The sequence below is a fragment of the Pholis gunnellus genome (genome assembly GCF_910591455.1).
Source record: "Pholis gunnellus genome assembly, chromosome: 15".
Taxonomy (NCBI): domain Eukaryota; kingdom Metazoa; phylum Chordata; class Actinopteri; order Perciformes; family Pholidae; genus Pholis; species Pholis gunnellus.
The window spans coordinates 6,465,779-6,490,951 of NC_136542.1; the positions used below are offsets into that span (position 1 = coordinate 6,465,779).

The 25,173-nt window shown below is 43.3% G+C and overlaps 1 protein-coding gene across 1 annotated transcript in view; it reads right to left on the bottom strand.

Moving 5' to 3' along the window:
• grin3ba (glutamate receptor, ionotropic, N-methyl-D-aspartate 3Ba) overlaps nucleotides 1-17,510 on the bottom strand; it is a gene marked incomplete at both ends in the record, with an annotated part of 63,371 nt that extends 45,861 nt beyond the window's left edge. Inside the window, one exon of the mRNA XM_079174479.1 lies at nucleotides 16,977-17,510. Coding sequence (XP_079030605.1) covers nucleotides 16,977-17,510 — 534 coding nt within the window. The remainder of the gene's footprint in view (nucleotides 1-16,976) is intronic.
• Between the last annotated feature and the right edge of the window lie 7,663 nt (nucleotides 17,511-25,173).

The window sequence follows — 25,173 nt, forward strand, 5'->3', positions numbered from 1 at the left end:
ACCGATCTGTCACCTAAGCTGGGCCCCTGAGTTTGAAAAAAGAAAAACATGCAGATGGTAATGCTGCGCTGTAAGAGTATTTTTGTTCCCGCAAAAAAAAGCCATTTCAGAAGAGTTTCTTTCTTTTCAACTGTGAATTTTTCCAGGGAACATCAACCAACCATGCACGAGCTTTGTCGTATTCACCCTGCTTCACATTCGGAGTTTGGCACTTTCACACCAGTCCTCTTCCATCCTCCGCCACTTTGCTTGAAAATAACCTCATAGTGTAGCCTCCCCACATTTTCCCAGCAGCAACCATCCAAACCTGCTTCTCCGACCTTTAGGCTACTGCAACCACTTCTTTACGGAAGCGTGGGCAAATCGATCCACATAGGGGTTTAATAGTACTAGGGCCGATGTGGGACCCTTTTCAGAGGGTGTGAAAGGTTTTGAATGAAATATGAGAACACCACCACTGCTTCATTTTCTGTTTTTGGACAAAACATGGAATGATGGGAGAGCAAAATCCACCATTTTCAGCCTGAGAGGTGGGGTGACCATCTTCCTCGTTACACATACACAGACTGTGTGCAAGATTCTACACATGAGAATGAAGAATCCGAGGAGGAAAAGCATAGCAGACAAACGGCCTTTGGCTGCGCCCACAAAACTGGCTAATCCAATGTAATTTTGGACACATTTCAAATTGATCAAGATTGCGCCTAGAACTCAGTGAGTACGATACAATCAGAGGCATAGTTTTTCTGGTTGGAAAGAGCTTCATAACAACAGCCCACAGAAAATTGTTGCCACAGATCTCGGGGTGTTTTAGCGAACAAAGGTGTGGATTTATGAGATTGTTTTATAGTTAGTTTGTGTCGTATTTTGTGGTTCACAAACTTAAAAATCGTATGATTTGAATTTGATTTTAGTATGCATGTCCTTTGATCGCCGTTTAACTATAACCCACACCCTCTAGACCAATAGGTGGATTCTACAGCCCCGCTAGCGGCTCTGCACCCGGTGCTTTGAACTGAACTGAATCAGCAGGTATAATGTTAACCATGTTCTCTCCGTCCCAGTTTAACATTTGCAAATTAGCACAATTAAATACAAAGTGCAGCTGAGGCTGATGGGAACGTAATTAGTATTTGGCAGCAAACCAAACTTGGGCAAATTCTAATTTTTATGTAAATATGCTAGAGGAAATGGGGGGTTGTATTGGGGGGCTGTTTGTATCAAATTTCATGGCAATAAATCCGATAGTAGTGGAGACCTATTCGAATGTCAATCTCATGGCCATGGTGTCAGGGGACCACCAAAGTCAATGGGATCCATCTTCTCGGGAACACGAGTGTTTGAACAAATTTTCATGGCAAGCCGTCCAATATTGAGTGAGATTTTCCAGTCTGGATCAAAGTAGCCACGGGCAGACAGATGAACATTGCCGTCCCTCGAGCAAAGCTGCCAACATGGCTAAAAACACACATAAATAACAAGTTAACTTGCATGTGAGTGACCTAGAAAATCAATCAACTGATCAATGTATCATCAGCCAAAAGCAGGAAGTCTGCTTAGATTTACTGAAGTCCTGAAGTCCTTTTCCGAAGTAGTTATAAAATCGTACAGACCATGCAGGAGGTGTTTTTTTTTATTCATGCACAACACAACTGCAGATAACGATATCATTCATCAATCCCGCCATCATGATAGAGAATTTCTGCCTAAGTGAACTTCTGGTGGTCGGCTTTTTACAAGCCAGTGAGAAGGTGGCAGCCGACTAAAAATAGCCCTGCAGCAGGGTCTCATAAATGGGAAGGAGAAACAGTAAAGGGGAACGAAAAGAAAAGCACGCACACAGCCAAGTGGTGATTTAATTTCCCTACCTGTCATAACGCGGCTAAATAACTCTGGTCAGGGTATTACAAGCGCGGGGCTCGCCCGGCTCTGAACAGCAATCCCATGCAGGTGGGAAATGAGTCGGAGGATAAGAAGGGGAAGGAAAACGATAAGAGGGAGAGAGAGGGAGGGTGAGAGAAACAAAAACGGAGAGTATGGTGAGACTGATAGACCAAGAAGTGGATGCGGAGGAGGGGAAAAAAAAACAGAGCCAGAAAAAGGCGTGAGGAAATATGGACAGGCAGGCACAGGAGAGAGGACAAGTCTTAATGAGAAAAAGAAGGATGGAAATGGGACAAGGGATAGGAATGGCTGAAGGAACAGGAGGCTGTCCTGCTGTGTGTGCTCTTTGATGAGCGCACACACACTCACACACACACACACACACACACACACACACACACACACACACACACACACACACTGTGAGGTAGCCTTTGGCAGATGGAATCACACACTATAACTATGTAACTGTCCTGAAACACACACAGGTGACTTTCTAAAGCGAGAGTTCATGGGCAAGATTACTTCCTCAGCAAGTTTACACTCTGTTTCTCTCTCTCCCTCTCTCTCCACCTCACACACACACACAGACACAGAGACAGAGAGAGAGAGAGAGAGAGAGAGAGAGAGAGAGAGAGAGAGAGAGAGAGAGAAATACTCTTTTAGTGATTGCAATCTGCACCATATTGCACAGTGTGTGACAAACTGCAGTGGTTTCCTGCCAAGGGAAAGATAGATACCGTGTGTGAGAGAGGCAGAAAGAGAGAGGTGCAAAATAAAAGTGTGGGAGGGGATACAACAGAGAGAGAGAGAAAGAGAGAGGACAGGAGAGCGACAGACAATGACCAAGTGGGTGAAAAAAAATGTTTTTGGACGTGCGCCGGAGCAGAACCGTGACAGGACATTGTTTTCTAATAAATGACAGCATTAGAGTGACAGGTCGTTTAAATCTGTGCACATAATGAATAGTGCAGGTATTATAGTTAAAAAGGTATCCCCAGCCTTCCAGCCAGGATGAGAGTGCATGATCCGAGTATATTTAGGATTCAAGGACACTTGATTGAAGTCATAAAAATGAAAGATGACTTGTTGGAACGGAGTCACTGCGGAATCTCTCCCTCAACTTCTCATCCCCTCCCTCCCCTCCCCTCCCGCCTCCATCTTTCTCCCCCTCCCAAAACGCTCTCCCTCTTTCCCCTGCGGACGCTTTATCCTGCCAAACCCACAGAGGTAGAGGCAGGGATAATTGAAAAAGTTCTCACGATGGGATTTCGGTGAAGCAGATAAGGGTAGAAGCTGGACGTTAGTACAACAAATATACCGGAAGAAATGTGTTCGGCCGGTGAGAGCGTTTCTCAGGAAGACGGAGGAGGAAACGGAGGAAGAGAGACGGTTTCTGTCCTGAGTGAAAGACGGAGAAGAAAAAGGAAGAGAGCAAGCAGATAAATAGAGAGTTTGTGTGTGGTAACAGGGTAAGGGAGGGAGAGGACGAGAGAATGAAAGCTTTATCTTATCTACTTTAGCCATCGCTACTGTCCAATGGCTCGGAGTATAATACCCACTTATGCAAATACATCCACATCGCTATTCCCCTGATACCGTGGAAGCTCTAACAACATTTTAACCAAGTGTGTTTTTGTGTGGGCTCGTGTGTAAATGTTTCTGCGTCTACGTGCGCTCGGCTCAATGCAACACCCCAGGTCCGTGTGTAGTTTGTGTGTGCAGGAAAGTGCTGTGCCAAGAAATACACCCCCCCCTCTCTCCCTGTCCATCCCTCCAGCCATCCATCCACACATTGCTCCCCTTCATTCCTCACTCTCCATCTCCCTGCAGACATCCCGCTCCCTGTCCCCTTATTTTTCCTTCCATCTTTCTTCCCTCCTGCCCCCCCCCCCCCAACCTCCCTGCCCCCTTCTCCCCTTCATCTCCCCTTCCCTCCTTCTGCCTTTTGTCTTTTCACGGCCACCCCAAATGGCTTCAGATCAATCAAAGGCACTCAACGGAGTTTGTTAGCGAGCCGCTGTTGTGAGAGAACGAAGCCACGCACCCAAGGGGTCTGGCCGCCCTCATAATTAAATAGCTGGAGGACTGAATGCTTTCCTCCCGAGGACCTCCTGCACTCTCCGCTGACAATCTACCTCGGAGCCATTTGTGCCGCTGCAAAACTAATCACTTAGGGTTGTGCAATCTCAGGCATGCTACGGAGAGGCAACCAGCAATATTGTTTGGTTTCGGAGAATATCCACCGTTAATAAATGCTCACGGAGAAGCAGCTGATGCTGATTTGAAAGCAGGGTTAACCCAACTGGTTGCCCGGAGAACGGAGGGATATGCTGACGAAATCAACAGTCGATAGGACGACAGCTCCACGTCCGGGAACTGTCAATCACAAAGTGATTTAGATGAAGCAGGAAAATAAGTTGTGTGTGCTGCGATCAATATCTCATCCTTTAAGTGCCAGCAAGGAATTACATTTGACCAGCACTCCTTATAGTGTAGTTTGACATGTTGTTGTACACTCAACCAGACCAGGTCACCAATGCAGACCTCAATAGGATTATTAATCGCCAATGCTTTTTAATCCTTTATGAAGAAGGGTTTTGCGTTCAACAATTTCAACCAAGTTATGCTTAGAAGTAAATTAAAGCTGCAACTAAAATGACCATGTCAATCGTGACAAACCCACAGAGAATTGTTGTCTGCAATCGTCCTGAGCTCTACGGAGCTTTTTAGCCTTTTTTAGCTCATTGTTTTGGCTTTTGAGACCCACTTTTATTGCTGAAAACAGTCAGCTGTTTTCAGCAATAAAAGGTCTGATAAACCAACTGCACGCTACGTACTTGTCCAGCACCAACGGGCAGAGAGACAAAGTTGGAAACTAGCTGGTAAACATAGTGGAGCATCCAGCATCTAAAGAGACACATAATGGTCTCAGGAATTGGGTGTAAGCAAAGACAGAACAACAAAAGTGAATATTGGAAATATATTAAACAACACAAGATGAATGCTAATGTTGCTCAGTGTTTGCAGGACCAATCAATGCAGCCATAAAAAAACCCACATTAACATAGAAAGAGATGTGATAAAAGATTTGTTACACTCAGTGCTCGATGAATCGCAGTATTTCAACCAACTTGGAACGAGATCCAACCTTTTACACAACAGATGGAAGACACGACTGGAATGCACACACTTCTGAAAACACACATGGGCCACACCAAGCATTTTTTCGCATCCAATATTATGACAAAAGACACACAAGCCCACAAACAGTAACATTGGCAGAGCACCGCCGCTGCTGGGAAAGCCTTGGCTGTCGACCCTAAGCTCAGCGCTGCTGCAGTCGTGATGGCCTGATTGAGAGTGACAAAGAATGGACAGAGAACTGGAACAGACCGACTGAACACGTCCTGGTTTGTCAGGCAGCCTTTAACCAAAACTGACAAGGCTGCCAATGAATGCTGCAACTGTAATACGCTGCCATTTGGAAAATTAGCACCGTTAAAGTCTGGGAGTGACTGCTGCTGGAATGTCCAAACCAATGATTGCTTTGCTGAGTCATAAGCTTCTGCCAAACAACGAACAAACCAAAAAATAAATCACACCATAACTGGACAACCATGTTCACCAGTGGCCGGATGAGAGGAAGTCCCCAGTCTCCCAGTTGACTTGCATGTAAAACCAAACTATTTATTCAGTTGTAACAATAATTCAAAGCATGAAATATTATTTCAATGGTTAATCTCTTAAATTCTTTTTCACTGCTAGCTGGAGAATTGGGATGAGTATTCAACATTTAAGCTACGTCGTGCAGAGTAATAAATGCATAATGTCCGATGTAACCTCGGCACTACAACACTTTTGGTAACTTCAAGCATCGAGCATGCAACTGACTTATAGTGATGTTGATAGATATTCAATGCATTTAGTCACCTCGACCCACGGTTGGTCATTTGTGTTGGTCCCCAATATTATTAATTTTTTTGGGGACAAATATCGAAACTGTATGAATTCAAATTCAAATTTTATAAAATGTATAATTATATCTATTTTTCAGAATCTAAAAAGAACATTTAAAAGTGACTAAATCCATAGAAACCTAAATAAGCTACCGTATAAATTCCACAGTTTATATGTTTTCCTTTCACTCCACTGAGACGATGAACACATTGGGGTACAGTCTTGCCTGAGAAATGTACACAGACAATAAAAGAAAATGCTTATTTCAACCCGGGGCCTCCCCAGGACAGTAAATCATAATCGCGTCAGCATCGACATTACAGCATCAATCAGTGACCACGTGAGTTTATTTACCAATATCAAGTTTGCAACCTTGATTGTTGAAATGAGGAGTGGTGTGGTTGCAGTAAGGGGAATTAGTCTCTTCTGTGTTTATTGGGACTGTGGACACAGGATCTTCTCCGCGCAATATAGATGCTCAGAGGCTCAGAACACGGGCACTCGTCAGTGGATCGTTTCTTTTCTTATTTTCTATGATGATGAATGTTATTCACAATGTAGCATAGTGATTTTACTGCTTACTGAGGACGCGTAACTAGCAACATCATTAGATTTACTGATCACTAATAATATTCCAGCATGGCGGCCCTTTTGGACATGGAGAGGTGTGCATTCTATTCCCTTGTACACAGCATTTCTCTACATCGAAAAAGTACAAAGATGCTTTCACTGAAGGCTGAAAAACATTAGTTTTATACTTTCTTCCCAAAACTCAGCATCGAAACGGATGGAAAAAAATATACTACTGTTCTGAATGCCTTTTCTTGATGTTGACAGCTGGGTGAAGAAAGTCACGTGGGGGACACTCACAGGGCAGCAATTTCTTTCTATGCTTTCTGATGTCTGTTCCATTATCACATGCTGTACGGCAACCATTTTGCATACGAAGTTCCACTGTTAAAAGTATAGATTTGAATCCCCTAGCCTGTGACCAAAATTGAGATATCTCCTCCTTAGTTCAATTTCATACCTGACAACTCTGTCTCAGTAGTCCTCACCGGCGAGCAGCATGAAAAAGATATCACCATCCAACCATTTTGCCCAGCTGTCCTTCTTGAAAGGAACCTTTCAACCAAACTATTCCGCCCGAATGCCTCAAGGCCATGTCCACTCTGCCAATGTGTCACGACTGAAAAAAAAAAATAAACAGCAAAAACACAGCCTGACACCAACCTGTCATACCCTCATGTTAGTCCACTCAACGGCTCATAAACAGAAAAATAAACACACATTGCCAAGAAAAACAATCCTGTGCTTGTCCGTTCCCTTTTCCTCAATTAAAAAATCTTCACCACTCTGTTTTCCTCGCCTGAGGTATTCAGAAGGTATTGATTCTGCTCAATTCTGTACCGTTTCCTGCTGCAGCAGCGTCTTTACAACAGCAGAAACACTACATTTGTGTTTCTCATCCAATATTGTATCGACAACCCAAGAACCCAACTAAGAACTTAAGTTGGGTAGCTCAATACAGACTCGACTTGCAGGCACTCAGCCATGAAGATATAACACTCTCCTTTGAGAGAAAAAGAGATTTGTTACTGTCCCCATGCCATTTGTCAGAGATGCCTTCTTCTTTCCAAATAGTCCGGATGTCGGTTGTAGAATAAATCTCCAAAAGTGTCATAAATAATTGTAATTTTATGGTTCTACTTTTAAGAAAATCAGAGTGAATGGGGGATATGTGCAAGATATATGCATGCCGCTGACCTGAATTATAGTGAAATATTGCTCGGCTCTCTTGCGTGACTTGGCATGCGGAAAGTGCGACAGGGAAGCTGTTTTAGCGCTATCTGGAGGACGGTCTGTCCTCAGTATGAAGGGCAATGAGGAAGGAAAATTGATCTCATCCCATTTCTCTTCTCTTCTCTCTCCATTCCACTTCTTTTTTTTACCCTTTACTTCTCTGTCTCTTCTTTTCGCCTCATGTCACCACACCCATAAGCTCTCATTTATTGTCTCCTTGTCTCATTCACCCATCCATTGCCTTCAATCCTCTCCCCTTCAAATCTCTTTCCCCGCTGGCCTGTGTCTCGCAGTCACTCTCCGTCGGTTGTACCGTGTCTGCGTGTCTCCTTTAAGCCCATAAACAGTTTTTATATGTTAGCTGTTGTGCATATGAATATCCGTTTGTCTCTACGTTTTTCCCTGCACCAGCAGTCAGCCCAGGATATCACTTAGGATTTATCTAGCGTTCCGCTCTGTTCTGCTTTATGGAGGAAGCTCGAACACAGAGGTCAATACAGAAAGATAGCGGGGGAAAGAAAGAAAAAAAGAGAGAGCGAGAGAGAGAGAGCGAGAGAGAGAGAGAGAGTGAAAGACAGAATGAAAACAAGACTTCCCAACAAATGACAACTGCTTGCTTGTATGATGGATGCGCCCAGATACAATCTGACTGAGCGCGGGTATCCATGCATGTGTTGGGCAGAGCTGTGACTGTCATGTCTGAGTGTGTGTAAGTGTGTATTTTGCTGTGTTCTATGCAAACTGGTCCAAGTTTGTGTGTGTGTGTGTGTGTGTGTGTGTGTGTGTGTGTGTGTGTGTGTGTGTGTGTGATCGCATCTACAGCTATATGTCTATGTAGTATATGGCAGTTACAGGAGATTGTGAAGTGTTTCAGTAAAGTCAGAAAGCAGGTAGTGATATTCTTGAAGAATCATCCATAAATCTAGAAATCACAGCAAAGAAGACGCCCCTTGTCACCCCGGAGCTTCCCAGAGAACCGGCCCGTTTTAAAGTTATCTTCAGTATCAAAGCTATCCAGTGATAGTTGTCAGTACATCTATTGGTATATTGCAGGAACTGCTAATAGCTAATTCGGCAGACATTTAATGGTGCCAGTTTCCCAAAGTGTAAAACAACAGAGGCTAAAGAAAGGCGGCTTTAGTTGTAGCCCTCAGCTTCCTAACCGACTCTCTGGCAACATCACATTTCCTCTCGATAACATCTTCCAAAGCACTATTGGAACTCTAGCACCAGAAACTTGAGCACGATTATCTCCCAAATCAAATTAGACGAAGTATAATAATAAGGGTGACAATCTCTATGTGTGAGGCATCTTGGCAAAATGTGGCCATGAAGACACCGACTGCACCACAGAAGCTGTTTCGAGTACTTTGAGTTTGTTTTATCCTCTTTAAAAAATAAGTTAGTATTAGTTTATGCTGACTTACACAATAAGTGAGGAGTAGCTTCTGCCTTGGTGAGGTGGTCAGCTCTGTGTTGCAACCTTCTGCTCTTCACTTTTGAGAAAATGTTGCCCTCTGTCTATTCCACTCTTTCGCCTTAAAAACCCGTTGGTTGCCCGTTCTGCATGTCTGGGTATCATTGCCCCCCAGCGCGTTGTCGTAAAAGCCAGTTTTCCACCCGGATGGTGATTATTTCATGACAAATCCAACGAGCTGGACTACAGCCAAACGGGGGCAAAATGGCTGCATATCTACACATGTAACTCGTGTAAGCGATGCGACGCTGCGTGCGAGTGCCCACCGGTGCACTGGTGTGTGCCTCCTTACAGACAGCCTTTCCTCCGCGGGCAGGTGGTGTTGATGCCCATCCAGATGGGCTCTAAATCATCCCCGTTTTCTTGCCAACTTCCAACATAAATATCCCCGAAGGAACACAGAAGTTACCATGGGGTCGAACCGTTCTTTCAATCACGCTGTCTGCTCCTCGCCCACCTCTCAAATAACTTCATCTCTGACAGCTCGACACTCCATCACATTTTCTTTGTCACCTCCTGGTCCCCTTTCTCCTGCTTTTATCTCTTACTAGCTTGCTCACTTTACTTTGCTGTCTATGTCTCAGTTTTTAAGCTTCCTTCTTTTCTTTAAAAGGAAGGTTCAACTTGTCTGGATCGCTCACTCCGTCTCACTAAGCCGGTTTCGTTCTGTGGCTCTCTCTCTTGCTTACTCTTTATCCTTTGTTACTTTCATTTCGTCTTCGCCCTTTCTGGTCGTTTTACCCACTTTCTTTGTCTCCACCCCCCGGGTGTTGTGGCTAACCTGTCGCTTTGGCACTCGTTCAGCCGTGTCCCATCGCCATCTGTCAGCATCTGTTTAATCTCACATCAGCACATGTCTCTCTCACCTTGTCTCACCTGTCTTGCCTTCCGTCTGCCTCTCCCGTCTGCCTGCCTTTCACCTGTGACCTATGGGAGCTTCTATAAGGCCGTATATGTGTGTGTGTTGCCTCCAAGTCTGCCCTTATCGCTAAAGCCCACCTGGCCTACATTTATGGTGTTCTGCCTCAGTTGCCACATTAAGTAACACAAAAACACACATTTCCATGTGTGTACACACACACACACACACACACACACAACTGCTGCACAGTTGATAGCATTAGTTCTATGGAAGGGAAAGATGAGAGTAACTTTACGAGGATGTGATAAGTTTGAAAGTATGCCAACATGTGTCTTTTCATCCGTGTATGTATGTGTTTTGAATAAGTTTGGATGAGTGTGTGCAAGCCTCACACAGAATGTGTGTGTGTGTGTGTATGCGTGTGCCTTCACTTATCTCTGTGTGTGTGTGTGTGTAGGTGTGAGGGGTGTTTTTTCAATCACAGATAGCTCGAAGTTATCACTCACTAATCCTCTAATGAACCGGCACAGTTTAGATAAAACCGCCTCCATCAAACTCCTCTATGGAAGAGAAAGCACAAGGCCCGGGCCTCCTGTCATCCCTCCCTGCATTCCCTCAATACCCTCATCCCATCTATCATTCCTGCAACCTTCGATCCATCCTTTCCTCTGTTGATCCCTTCATCACCCATTCCACACCAGATTGGTAGCGTCCTTCCCAGATGATTCGTCCTTCCTTGATCCCTCCTCACATTCCCCTCCCCGCTTAACTTCCTTACCTGATTCGTCACGTTATTTCTTCCTTCCCCATGTTAATTATCTGATCCATTTCTTTCTTCATTTTGTTCTCCTTCCCTGCTATCTGATCCCCCTTTTTCTTTCACGTTCCTGACCTCCACTTATTTTCCCTTTCCTGCCGTAGTCCCTTTCTCCCTCAATGCACCCTATCCTTTTTTTCCTATCACCTATTTACTTTATTTCCTCATTGATTCTGCCTTACCTTGTTCAATACCACCTAATTTATGTTTCATCCTTTATCCCTACCTCCCATGTGTCCTACAACTGGATTCCTCTGTTTTTCCAAGATCCCTCTTTCCCTAGTTTTCCACTCCCTTAGTTCCCCCTTCTTTCATCCATCATTCCCTACTACTGTATATAATCCCCTCGTTCTTTTTCCATATTCTTCCCCCATTCTGCATCAGATTTCTTCCTCGATACCTTAAACCCAACTGCTGGATTCCTGCTATTTATCTCTTCTTCCATTTTTCCCCCCAACACCCTTTTTTTCCTGATCCCTCCTTTTAACATTTCCCTACCAACTGATTCCCTCTTTCTTCCTTGATCCCTCATTCCTTGATCCCTACATACCTCCCTCAATCCCTCTATCATATCTCCATAATGACAACCACACCTCCCTCTCTCCCTGATACGTGCAGCCCTTCATTTCCATTCTGCCTCTATCCGTCGCTGGTCTACTCAATTTTTTTTTTAAATTATTATTTAGAAACTGGTTTGGAGTCACTGGAAACATTTGTTTTACCAGAGGCGAAAAAACCCAAGCCAAACATTCAAACACAAACTCAGATGCCATACTGAGCGGCTCAGACTGGCCCACAATCCTTTTGGAAATACACGCTCCGCTGTTTCTGCTCGGCTCAATTAATCTGGCTCAGTCAAGACCGCGCTGAACTGTCATCATAACACTAATAAAGAAAAAGCTTTGAGCTGTTTGCATTAAGTGGCCTGCTTGTCTCAAACTGTCAGTTTGCCTGCGGCTCTGGCTCGGCACGAGTTTTGTCCCACTTCTCTTTGCACTCGTTCATTCCACTGTGGTCTGGGCACAAATCCCCTCATCGTCTCAAAGAAAACACTAAAGGCAGCACGGCGTTGTAAAGCCTCATTAGGCTTAATGACCTTTAGTGAGCAAAGAGCCGACACTGTACGAGCGTGAATCATATATGCAGGTATACATTGGTGCGTGGCTTGTGCTTCTCTGCATACAGTGTGCGTGCGTGCATGGATGTGTGTGTGTGTGTGTGTGTGTGTGTGTCCTCTGAGAGCGGGGCTAGCTCAGAGCCACAATGCGTCTTATTCAGCAGGGTCCCTGGATTAAAATGTAATTTCATTCAAAGTCGCAAATTGGGTTTTTTACTGTACTAATCTTCATTTTACTAAGCAGAACGAGGTATGCCATTAAAAAAAGGAGTGACTTAATGAAAGAACGCAGGATGGATAGATTGCAGAGGGGAAAGCAGTTCCCCATGCGAATGACAAAGGTCATTCTAAATCATAAACAGTAAAAAGAAATCATGAATAATACACTTGACGACTGTTGAGTGTGTATTGTAGTGATTATAGTTTAGGGAAAAGGCTAACGACAATGGCATCAACATTTGTAGGTGTTCAGCTAACGCTGTGATTCAGAGGGACTCAAAATGCAGCAGCATAATAAGCTAAATTATGAATACTTTCAAATCAAATATCAACATTACTAATACAGCAGCACAGGAGCAGGTGAAGAGGACTTGAACAAATATGCCTTTGTATTTAGAATGTGCGTTCGATCAAAGTCTGGTTAAAAAAAAAAAATGAAATATGAATAAAACGCTTTACTCTTTTGTAGGGAGGACTATAAAATAACATTTAAGTGGCAATAGGGGAGCCAACTGAACTACAAAGGTGTTTCAGAATCTGACTGTGTAAAATATAGTTCTGTACATATTGTGCTTTTTGGAACGAATTCCCAGCAAAAAGAAAAAAAAAGAAGGAGTAGCTGGGAGTGAAGAGAGTTTTTGAGCTGCAGGAACATGGCTTCCACGGTGAAGAATGACAAATAATGAATTCACACCATGCCACCCCTCTCACCTAATCACATTCAGGAATCAGCAAAACCATTCCCTTCAGCTCTCCCTGCTAATACATTTCCGGCAGAGAAATCATGATCCACAAAATAATGTCTGTGATAAAATCAGTGAATCTAGAATTGTTTGGTGAGACCGCGCTTTTAAAAAAAAAAAAAAGGCTGGCTGCGTCAGTAATGGACTGGGACTGCGTAGATGCTGTTTTTCTTTTTCAATTAAATCCGTTCGCAAACAAAAATGATTTCATTCCATAATGACTACGCTTCCACCAACACGTCCTGGTAGAATACCAATTTAAGAACCCAGATCATTCATTTTTCGGGGTTAATTAAGGTTATTTCTGAATTTCTTCACTAAAGCATCAAATATCCTCAATTTCATTTATTTTCACTCATTCCATGAGAGGATACTGATGAACAAATCACCTGCCCAAACGCCCATAATGGCACTGATGGGAATTAGAAGGCCATTTCCTTTTTCTTTCCCCTCCTCCCTCTGCTCCTCTGTCTTTTCTCCTCTCCTCTCCTCTCCTCCCATCCTCCCTGTCATAGATGAACGGGAGAGATTTACAGTTAGGGGTCACACACTGGTTCTAATTAGCTTAAGTAGGTTGGGAGGAATAAGCACTTCCTTGCTGAGACGCATCACCAAGTCCCACAACTCGTCTGACTAAGCAGAGAGGGGAGAGCGCAGACAGACAACCGACCTCTGTCTCCGTCTGCCTTTCCGTCCTCCTGTCTGTCCGCGTCCTTTCGTGTCTCCGGCCGGTGCTTAAATGTCCCCAGTGTTGCAACACCGGAATGTTTTGACAACAGCGATACTTGTGATAATAAGGAGAGATACACTCGTCAAGTGCATAATGATGACAACCCACCAGCAGTGGCTTTTGGGTGAACTGAACGGTAGTCTGGGAAACATCCGTCATCGCAACCTCCAAGAAATGTCACCCCCATCATGACTGCGCCGAGTCCATGAAATGTGAAATATGGCAATAAATAAATAAATAATACAGAGCCAAATATTATTTAATCCCTGAAAGACTGTGTTCTTTTCTCATGGGCATGCTCTTTAAACCTTGAAGTAGTCTCTTTAGCCTGGGATAGAAACACACCCAAAAAGTACCTTTTATGTTTTGTGGGATTTTAAAATGTGTGGAAAATGTATTTGACAGTTGGAGGGAGGCATAGCAAGTGTTTCCTGCTGCATGTGGAAGTATCTCTCTTTCTTTCCGCGTGTTTATCTACCTCTTCCTGATGTCCGGAGAAGGGATCTGAAAACGTAGGTTCAATTCCCAATGCCCTGCAGAAATATCTCCACAAATTCAAAAACACCAGGGAGAAGGCTCTCCTTCCAGAGACAAACAAACAAACCAAAAAACTCTATTTGGATCAATGTGTGACGGATCCGGCAAATTTTTTGGCAGAGGCGTTTGTTTTGTCTCTACATTTATCCAGCCCTCCTTCCCCCTCTCAGGAGTACTTCTCCTCCCACTGATGCTAACATGCAAATAGCATTTTTAATTAGAATTATATCTTCTGTTTGTGTATTTTGCTATCAGTGGAGAAACCAGTGTACGGTTCACTGTTTGTACAGGGTAACAATTTGCCTCCCTGTTGACCCAGCCCACTCGTCACTCGCCCTCTCTGTGTGTGATCAAGAACCCGTCCCACCTCCTAGCAGCCTCCTTTTAGCTTATTTCTCACATTGCTCCCCATCTTTGAGGTGCACCCTGGAGTGTGCAATACATTCCTTCACTGGCCGGGTACTGACATTTTTTTTGCCTTTGCCAACCTGAAAAAAATTATCAATTGTTAAATAGTTTTTGTATTTTTAAACTATATTTTCTACTATATTGTTTTTTACTTTTTTAATGAAAGATTTCTAATTTCGAGTAAGGCTGCAAATTCTTAAATATGAGATTATGAAAACAAAGTTTGCAATTTGTCAATTATTTTCTTTTGATTGATTAATCAATTAATCCAGCAACAGTTTCAGATGTATATTGTTTACCAGAGCAATAACATGCACCATTACAAGAACCGAAATAGAGCATTCTTGATATTTAATACTGTATTATGCAAGAGTCTATTCAAGTTTCTTACTTCTTTCGTATTTTATTATATTTTTGGTTCCAGACGGCAGATTTTTCGGCACTTTATTCTCCTAAAGATCACTCCTCCTTGGTCACAAACTGTAGTCAGTACTATGGCATCTTAAACCATTTTTAATTCAGAGTTTCTGCCCCCGGTCTTTTACATGTGTGCTACTCCTCACCGTGCCTGCCCTGTTTTCCCTCTACGGCTTACAAACAGATGTTGCTGCTGCTGCCAAACACCTCGAACATGTCACCTTCTATGAAGCACGAAAGACTAGCCTGACACTGAGAAAAAAAAAAAAACATATTCCATGAGTTGAATATAAGACTGAAGCACTTTTTTGGAGCATAAACAGCAAAGCTAACCAACAAACAGGCTTCCGTTTCTATGAAAATGCTGCAATGATTGCAAAAATAAATAAATCTAAAAAACAGAGGTCACAGAGAAAGAGAGTGATGGCTGTTTCTCTTTTGCACTGACTGCCTGGCACAGTTCTGACGAGCTCAAAGGCCTCCCACAGCTAAAAAAAAAGAAAAAAAAGCCTCTCCTCCTTCCCAGCCTTTCCTCTCTCCCTTTCCTTCTGCTCTGCCCTGCTTATCTTCTTGCATTGCCGACACATTCGTCAAGTGGTGTGACTTCTCATTCATGCGAGCTTTATTGAAATCGAATAAGCAATCCATTGTTGACAAAGAGACGAGACAGGACAAAGATTTCAGACTTAAACTATAGATCTTTTCCTCCCTCTCTCTCTCTCTCTCTCTCTCTCCCCTTCTTGTCGTCGTCCCCCGTCTCCCCCCGTCTCCCTAACACCGCCTCTTAGTACAGCCTGTGTGTTGAACCTGATGAACCTGATGAACCTGTGTAAAAGTTGAAACCCTCTTTATGTGGCTCTCTGTGTGTGCGGTGTCTTGGTTGCCCCTGTGCAAGTCTGTGAGTGTGTGTGTGTGTGTGTGTGTGTGTGTGTGTGTGTGTGTGTGTGTGTGTGTGTGTGTGTGTGTGTGAGAGAGAGATGCAGTTGGCTGCTCAGTGGGATAGAGGCGGGTATGACTGGAGCTGGATTGACCGACTGGCAAGCAGCTCGACTGCTGCTGGGAATACTAACATGACACACACACACACGCTTATTGCCTACCTACATATTTGCACACACATCAAGCAACACACACACACACACACACACACACACACACACACACCACACCTCTCCGCAGCATCCATCTATCAGTATCTCAACTGTTTGAATGATTTACTCTGAAAGGTGCCAAAACACAGCTGTCTTCAATCACACTCCCATCCAGGTGCACGTAAATACACACACTCACTCACAGTCTGTTAACACACACACACACACACACACACACACACACACACACACAAGAAGAAGGCTTAAAACGAGAAGAAAAAAGCATTTCATTTTTAAATCTCATGCTCGAGGGCTCAAGTGTTCAGTCAGATACTAAGGCTGAGCTACCAGATATTAAACATGCATGTGAAGGGCCTGCAGGTTCACCAGCTGAAGCTCAGTGGAGATCAATCTGAACATCAGACTTTGAAGGAAGAAGACACTTATTAGTGCAATTTAAGAGTCTGGGACACTAAATGCTCCTTTAATCTACTCCTCAAATGATCCATATTACATTTACTATTGTTACTAATTGTACTATTCTAATTATTCTTAAGAATAATTTATCGTTTTTATCCCCGTTACAATTACATTTCCTTGCACTATTCCCTTGCCTTTAGCTGGACTTAAAAATCTGGCTGGTGAGATGAGTTTTGCACCAGCTCAGCCACCAAAATCCTTGCTACAGGCTAAGGCAGGCTAAGGTTCATCCGCGAGTGTCAACTCTGTGATAAAGGTCCAAAGGAAAATATGGTTGGCCAGAGGTTGCATCTGATTGAAGTGCAAAGTGCAGAACGCATAAAACCAAATCACATATACCCTAATAACCTTCAGTGTTTTATGCTCCTTTAAAGATGACTGCTACAGGTTTATTGGGGAGAGCACACAGAAACACACACAGACATGCATACCTTAGTCACAAGAGGCTCTGTGTCCTCCAGGATGGAGATGAAGGGGATCTCCAGGAACGACGAGAGGAACTCCACCTGGATCAGCTCCTCCCTGGAGCGGGGGAAGGCCAGCACGGCGGACACCCCCCTCACCACCAGGTCCTGGCAGGCGCTACGAGACAGCGACTCCGGGTCCCCCCCCGCGGGCGATCGCGCCACCATCTCCAGGCTCAGGTTGTAGGGCATCAGAGGAGGTGTTTGGGAGGCGGTCGTGGTGGAGTCTGCCCCTACGCTCTGGTGCCGGAGGCTAGCCAGGGCGCGGTTGAGCGCGTTTTGTATCCGTGCCGGCTGGCGGGTCGGCAAGAGCGCGCCGAGGCGCACGGTGTGTCCTATCCGGGCGAGGATGTGGCAAGGCTGAGGGTGCGGGAGGCAGGACTCGGGAGAGCAGAGGACGGTCAATAAAAGCAGCAGCAGGAGCGGTCTGGCGGAGAGGAAGAGGAGATGAGGTCTCCCGGGGGCGAGGCAGTAGGTCCAGAGTCCAGAGAGAGACACCATGCTGCAGCTCCGACACACAACAGAGGAGGACTGGGCTCTGCTCGGCGCGAGATGGCATAGCTCCCTCTTTCTCCCGGCTCCGGCGCTTTTCCTCGGACTTGACGGTTCTTTTCTTTCCCTCCTTTTTTTTTTTCTTTTGTCAATGCGCGCTGTCGACGCTGATTTATCGGCGTTGGAACGTTTCGGATCTCACCTCTTCAAAGTTTTTTTTTTATGTCAACAGTAAAAGACGCGCTGGTGAAGGAGACGAGAGATGAGCGCTCGCAGCTTAGAGCGGTCGCCCCGCTTCTGTCAGTCTCTGATGGAGGAAGGCGCACCAGCTGTGAAAGTGTGTGTGTGTGTGTGTGTGTGTGTGTGTGTGTGTGTGTGTGTGTGTGTGTGTGTGTGTGTGTGTGTGTGTGTGTGTGTGTGTCCATGCGCCTGCCGGCCAATAATCTAACCTCTCACGGAGACCGCCTCTTGTTGAATTTTAATCAAAACCCGTCGGGTAACATTTCCTTTGGCAAAGAGAATTTGCACTTACTGTTTTCATTCAGAATTGAAACTACGAGCAATCAAAGATGTGTCCTTGTGATTATTTTATGACTCATTGCATGAAAGACAATGCAATATAGAAATTAGTTTGCTCCTTCTGGATCCATGGTTTCCTCTTGTACTTCTGCATTTAAGAGGAGGATAAACTCACTTACCTCAATATTCTTCCTTTACTGTAACCTGGCACACATCTTTCTAAAAGCACACACAGAACATAAGTATTGAACTGCTGTAAGTTAAAAAAAATCTATATATTTTTTTTTTTTCACAAAATATTTGGGGGGAGAGAGTTGGATGTATATAAATGGTGGCCATTTGTTTTGTGAGGTAATAGGACACTTATAAGCCAACTTTGCAGCTCTGACCACAATGTCCCAGGTTGGCCAGCACAAAACTAATAGCTTGCTGAAATCTCAATTTTCCTCAGAGATTTATTCCCACTTACTTCCTGCCATCCAAGTAGAACATTATCCGATGTGTAACCACATCTTTTCAGGACCATGGACAGCGCCAATGCCATAAAAGAGATCTACGGTGCATGCTAATTCGGCTTCATGCAAGGGACAGCACTCAGTCCTCCCTCCATCTGCACTCACTTCTCTTTGCCCCGATCTAATTTGTAATTGTCAGAGCAGAACATTCAGTATGTGTTAAGCAGAAATCTGGGCAGTGGTGTGTGTAGGCCTTGGGGTCCCCACATTCTCTTTTTCCTGATAATTCCTTGTTTGTCGAGACACCGCTGATGCTTCAAATGTCTAGCTCGGTGTTTTTCTGCCTCTGCTCTTCTTCTTCTGTCTCGCTCTCTGCGGCTTTGGCGTGGGGTGAAGCTGCGGGGCCGTTTCGGTGTGAGATCTGACATGAAACGTACCTGCAGATAAAGCTATCACTGCCTCTCTCTGCCTCACACTCACACTCACACACCCATTCCCCGGGATCATCAAGTCATTTCACAGCCTACTGGGTGACCTGGTGTGATACCGGTATAGTGACAAATCTGAGTGTTTTCTTACCTTTCCTCTCTCTCCTCATGCTCGACTTGCTCCATATAGAGAAAGATGAAAACCAACACTTTGGGCTTTGTTCTGCTGCAGAAACCAGCAACATTAAACTTGCATGGCTCCTCAGACATTCTCCCTCAGGTACCTGTTGAAGCTGGGCAGGAACCGGTTCAAACTATGTGTTTCCAAATGTATTATTCTCTGCATATGTTTTACACTGTGACTGTTGTTGGGCCAAGTCAAGTTCATCACAAGGTGCCTTACATAACATGTGCAAATGGTTGAATGTACCAGGCTGCTGAAGCTGTTTTCTATTTCCAAGATGTCAAATTGTTTCCACAAAGACCAGAAAATACCCATAATCAAATGACAGCAGAACGGTTTATTTCCTTAAACCGTATAATCATATTTGGGGTCACATTGTATTATTATCTAGAACTACCATATTATTTGAAGGCACAAAAAAGCGAGGGCTCAGATTAACACTTTTGGCTGTATGTCAATAACAGGATGATTTTATCTTATGATGAATGCAGTGTATCACTTTGATTAAACAACAACAACTACTCCTACAATAACTGCTACTACTACAGCCTCACAATATCTTAAAGAACATAGAAACACACATGACAGTCTAAGGGTAAACAACAAGGATATAATCATTATATCACGTTTCAATGAAAAGCTTGTTTGCTCAAAAGGAAAACACAATTCTAAACTATAAACTTCAATTGGTTAAAAAAAAAAGATTATTGAAGAATAAACCCTACTTTAGACACAGACCTCTCTTTGAAATAAAGATTTGGTGACACAAGTGAAATACTGTTTGTTATTGTGTTTCTTTATTTGATGCCTGAACTCTAACACTAAACACCACTAAAGTAGCCCATCTAAATTAACGTGGCCTTTTAAAAACAGTTTGTTTTACTCTGTAAATGAGAAATCAATGAAGCAATTATCTTAATTAGATAACATTCTGTATGTAAATTATAAAATCTATAGACATCTAAAAACTCCCAGGGCAAGATGCCCCTTTACAGTGCATGTGCATATTTTACCCCAAACTCTGAGTATGCTTATGCATGTTAACATTGTATGTACTGAGGGGGGCATCTTTCCCTAACAGCCACCTGAATGCACATACCGCTCTAAAAATATGATCAAAATCACACAAAAAAGTGTGACAGAATGACTTAGTCTTTTTTTTCCCCAAGAGAAAGTAGTCCAAATCAAGTAGTCCTCTCAAGTTGAAAAGAATTAGCTGAGAAATGAATTGCATTGTTAAGTATAGTCACTAAAAACCTGAGAGGCTGGTAAGTGGCTGTATGAGGAATTGAAACATCGGGAGCAATGGGAATACATTTCCTTCAGCAGTAGGCATAAACAGAACTGAGAGAAAAAAAAAAAGGTAGACCCAGATATAATTTTATTTTTGGGGCAAGGTGACTTGTTTCCACTTGTTGCTCTCATGCATGGATATCAAGCCGTGTTCAAGAATAGAATGAGCGTACATTTACATTGCAGCAGCACAGCACATTCCGAAGGAGGATGCTTATGAAGGGTCTCAAGTGTGATCGTAATCCCCCCTTCGGCTTCCGATCACTGCACAGGGAGGGCGATGACTGGGACATGTCCTATGTTTGTCCCCGAAGGTTGTATACAGGTGTCCCACGTGCACACACTATCTGTATTATTGTTTCCTATTAACAGCTTTGCCCCCATGGGTGTATTTGTTTTGATTATGTACATTGTAAGGGATTAATATGGAGAATAGGATTAAGCAGGCGTCAGAAACCTAATTAAAGTAGCCCTTCATCTTTGCTAGCGGGGGCCACTTTTCTGTATCACTCTGCGAGATCCCTCCTCCCGTTCGCCCGTCACCTCCTGCCCTCTGTTTCTTCCACACCACTCTCTACCTGACTTCTGTCTTTGCATGTGAAACGAGCACACGCCCGATCTTCAGCCGTTCCCTTTTCGTTTATCTCCTCGGCTCCACCCACTTGGTCCCGCCTTCACCTTCATCCCCATTTCCTCTGATCTTTTCCTCACACTCCCTCACTCTCCATCTTCCAGATTTTGCATCTCTTCGAGGTGCACGGCAACAATCGCTATTTGCCCCCAAAAACACACAACACACACAATTAAACATCAGTGATTAATTCCTGAGCCGAAAGCCCAATTACACTGGTAGAAGTCTACTGGTCTACTGGAGAACATAGCGGTTCAGCTGAGGGGTGAGCCAACAACAACTGCCAATTTGAGTCAGGGTGAGTGCTCCTCTATGAGGGGGAATAGTCTGTCTATGCACGTGGGCGTCTCATTGTTTGTGTGTGTGTGTGTGTAAATGTAATCCTAAATAATCTGGCAGTACAAACCCAGGTAGCACAGAGGCTGTTGAAATGCCAGGGAGCTGTGAGTTAGTATTCCTGGCACAGCGCTAAAAGGCACTAATATCATCTTTTAGTACAATGCTCGCTAACAAGGGGCAAGACAGAGGGCCGGGAGAAAGATAGACAAGGAGGAAGGAAATAAAAGAAGAAAGACGGACAAATAATCACGTGCGGCAAAGCTGGAAAGGGTTAAACGGAGCAGGACCAGTGAGAATGTTTCGGGAAGATTCGGCGTTGGCGCGCGTTCTGTCTTTAGAGTTGAAACAAATTAACAACATGAGTTCATTCCTCGCAATTCCTTTCACCCTCTGCTCCCCCTGATGTACAAAGACACTGGTCTGTGGAGAGAGACTTATCTGAAAGCAACAGCAGCACTCTGCATGTGTATTTGTGTCTTTGTGTGTGTGTGTGTGTGTGTGTGTGTGTGTGTGTGTGTGTGTGTGTGTGTGTGTGTGTGTGTGTGTGTGTGTGTGTGTGTGTGTGTGTGTGTGTGTGTGTGTGTGTGTCTATGACTGTACATGTGTGTGGCAAAGTGCACGCATTGTGAGGGCTTATGTGTGTGTTCCATTTTCTGCCAAGATTTCCTTCTTTTTTTTTTCAACCCACTGCTTCTGTGGCTCTCAGGTGGTTACAGGTTTCATTACTGTGCATTTGTGAAGGCTGTTTAAAGACACTCACTCTCATTTCTGGTGTTATGCTACAGTGTGTATATAAGAAGTGGACATATGTCACCGGGATGTCAGCCAATGGTTTGTGGACTACGGTTTTAAAGCCTTGAGTTTGGCATTTTGGCTGTCACCATCTCGGTTTTTGGCCGTTGCCATCTTTGTTTTCCGGGACCAGAAGTGATACGAGAGGGTGGAGTACAATAAAACGGCAGCCAACCTTTTTAAATGAACTTTCATGAATTGAAAACACACTGTGAAAGGTTTAAAGTTCTAAGACAAAAAAAACACGGACAACTCGCAGACCAGACATAGCTGTGGTAGCGACCTGTCAATCACAAAGCAGCTGAAAAATGTAAGCTATCTTTTACATCTATGGCAATGTCAGTCCGTTTTAGTCTAGAGTCCAATATTTGACCAACTATTGGATGGATTGTCACAAAATGTTGTACAGGCACTCGTGTCCCCCAGAGGACAAAGCCTCAAATATCTGCAAAACGAATCACATTCCCCTCCGCCTCAGCAGTACTTTCTGTTAGGTGTTAATGAGCAAATGTTAGCTCGCTAACACTGAAATGGTGAATATTATTGCAAACATTCAGCTAAACATCAGCATGTTAGTATTGTCACTGTTAGCATGTTAGCCTGATGACGTTGACATTCACATTCATCACCAAGCTACACCGACTGATAAATACACATATCATAGAGTAACAACATCCCCAGTCAATTTGAATTAGCTTAATTTGCTGTTTTCGTTCCGCTGGCAGGATAGAAAAGCTTTTGAAACTGTTGAACCACGGGGAAACGGAAACTCTTCTCAAGATCATAACAAAGAAATGCTTTTAAGTAGTAAATTATTTCACACAAAAAGCTCTTAACAATTGAAAATGATACTGAAATATTCAGAGTAAAGTAGGCCAATGTTGCATTTTAGTCTTCAAATGTATGTATTTTTTAAATTCGGTGTGAATATTTTATCTCACTCAACAGTTGTGTAACATTACTTACACAATGTACCATTCACGGATCTGTGTGCAAGGGCGACGCTTTGGTTTCAAAATTGGTGGCGACACAAGTTAAGCATAATCAAACATTTCATTTCCTGAATTGTGGTGAAAATGTGTGCACTAATTTCTGCCTTTTTTGCATCAATTTATGGCAGAAATGTATTAATTTATGGAAAACAAAATTCAAAATATAAATTATAATGGAATATAATGCAGTAAGGCTCTAAGGTATTCTGTATTGCCTCCAGATATTTATTCTGGATACTATTCAATATAAATATATATATATATATATATATATATATATATATATATATATTTAAGCAAAATGTACTTCCCCGTATCTTATCGTTTTCACATCAATGGTAAATTAATAAATATTCTCATGTTCTCACTCACACACGACGTATGTGTGTTCTCACAGCCGCAGAGACGATGACACAGATATACCGGTTAGAAGACATACGCCAAACTGAAGTCCAACTTTTTACGAGGGTTGCACCGATTCAGATATTGATATCTGACCTCTACTGACTCAGCCGGATGGGATTTTGATGACAGTCGGGCCGAACTATTTAATTCTATGTCTATGTACAATATATAAACTGTGATTTGGATTCCTGTTTTTTAAGTTTTGACCAATTTGTTGCTCCATTTAAAAGTTTTACGCTTAAATTGTAAATTCTGTCTTTTGTAGGATTTATTATTTTAATAGTTAACAATTCAGTAAATGCACATCCATGTATTTGCGTATTACATATTTTTTTGGGGGGGGGCAAATACTCCACACAGTGAGGCATACAGCTTTTCAACTAAACACTGGCCAAACCAACCCCCAGGTATCGGTATTGGGACTGAAAAAGTCGGATCAGTGCATCATTACTTTTTACAAACCTACGCCCTTGTCAGTGTACTTTCTGATCAGTTGTCCCTCTAATCTTCCCCAGTGTTGCCGGGAAGAACTGTGGCTGATCAGCAAATTGAGTTAAGTTGGTGTCCTTAAAAAGACCTTGGACCCTCAGACACAAAACAAAAACACATTCAGATGTAGCTCTAGACAAAAGAGCTGCCACACAGTCTTACCATTGCAGAACTACAAGAAATATATACTGGAAATATACAGTAAGTTGATGTTTTCATATTTAACAGATAGTCCTCACAATAATCAGATTTTTTCATAGAAAAAAACCATCAACAACACATCTCATTAGCATCTCGCCTGGAGTAAAGGAAAAAAAAAAAATCTTCTAAAGCACTCCTGTGACCACACAAGTGGTTCCGATTTCATGATTGAATTCACAAACCCATTAAAACCCAAACTGTCAAGGTAAGTTTTGGGAGGAATATATTGTTGTTGCATGGATAGCGAGGAGAAGGCAAGATGACTAATGTCAGGACGGTAGTAGATTCAGTCAAGGACCATCTGTGGTGGAGAGCTGCACTGATTAGCCCAAATAGTCTCCAAACGCGCTGGAGGCAAAACCAGCTGCAAAGCACGTATCCTGTCTCAGTGAGCCAGTGTGTCTTAGCATGTACGTGTGTGTGTTTAAACAGAGTCTTACACACATTCCAAACAGAGCGGCTGTGTTTTCAAGAAGAAGAAAAAAAAAAAAAGGAGAGAGATAGAAAGTTTCTTTTTCTGTGAGTGAGCGTATGCATACAAATGTGTGTGTGCCTGCTAAATCACCTCCCTATGAGACGTTGTAGGTTTGTGCAGGTGACTAGGGTGAAGCGTTAATCAATGTTTCTGTGAATATATGTGTATGAAAGTGGGAATATACAGTCAACACCCAAGGGAGTATGTATTTGCTTAGTTGCATGCTTGGACATGACTGATTAATATGTGCATATTATATTGGTCTGCAGAGCGTTCCCCGAGATGTCCATGAGCACACTAGTTTTTTGGGCTTTGTACTGTAAATTACACTGATCTTGTTGAGTAAAAACAACAGTGTCCACCCAGAGGATTACAAAGGCCTCATTTGCTTGCTGTTTTCTTTCCTACAAGGGTCTCAATTGACATTCAGAGAGGAGAGGAGGGACTCAGCCCTAATTAGGTTGGCTTA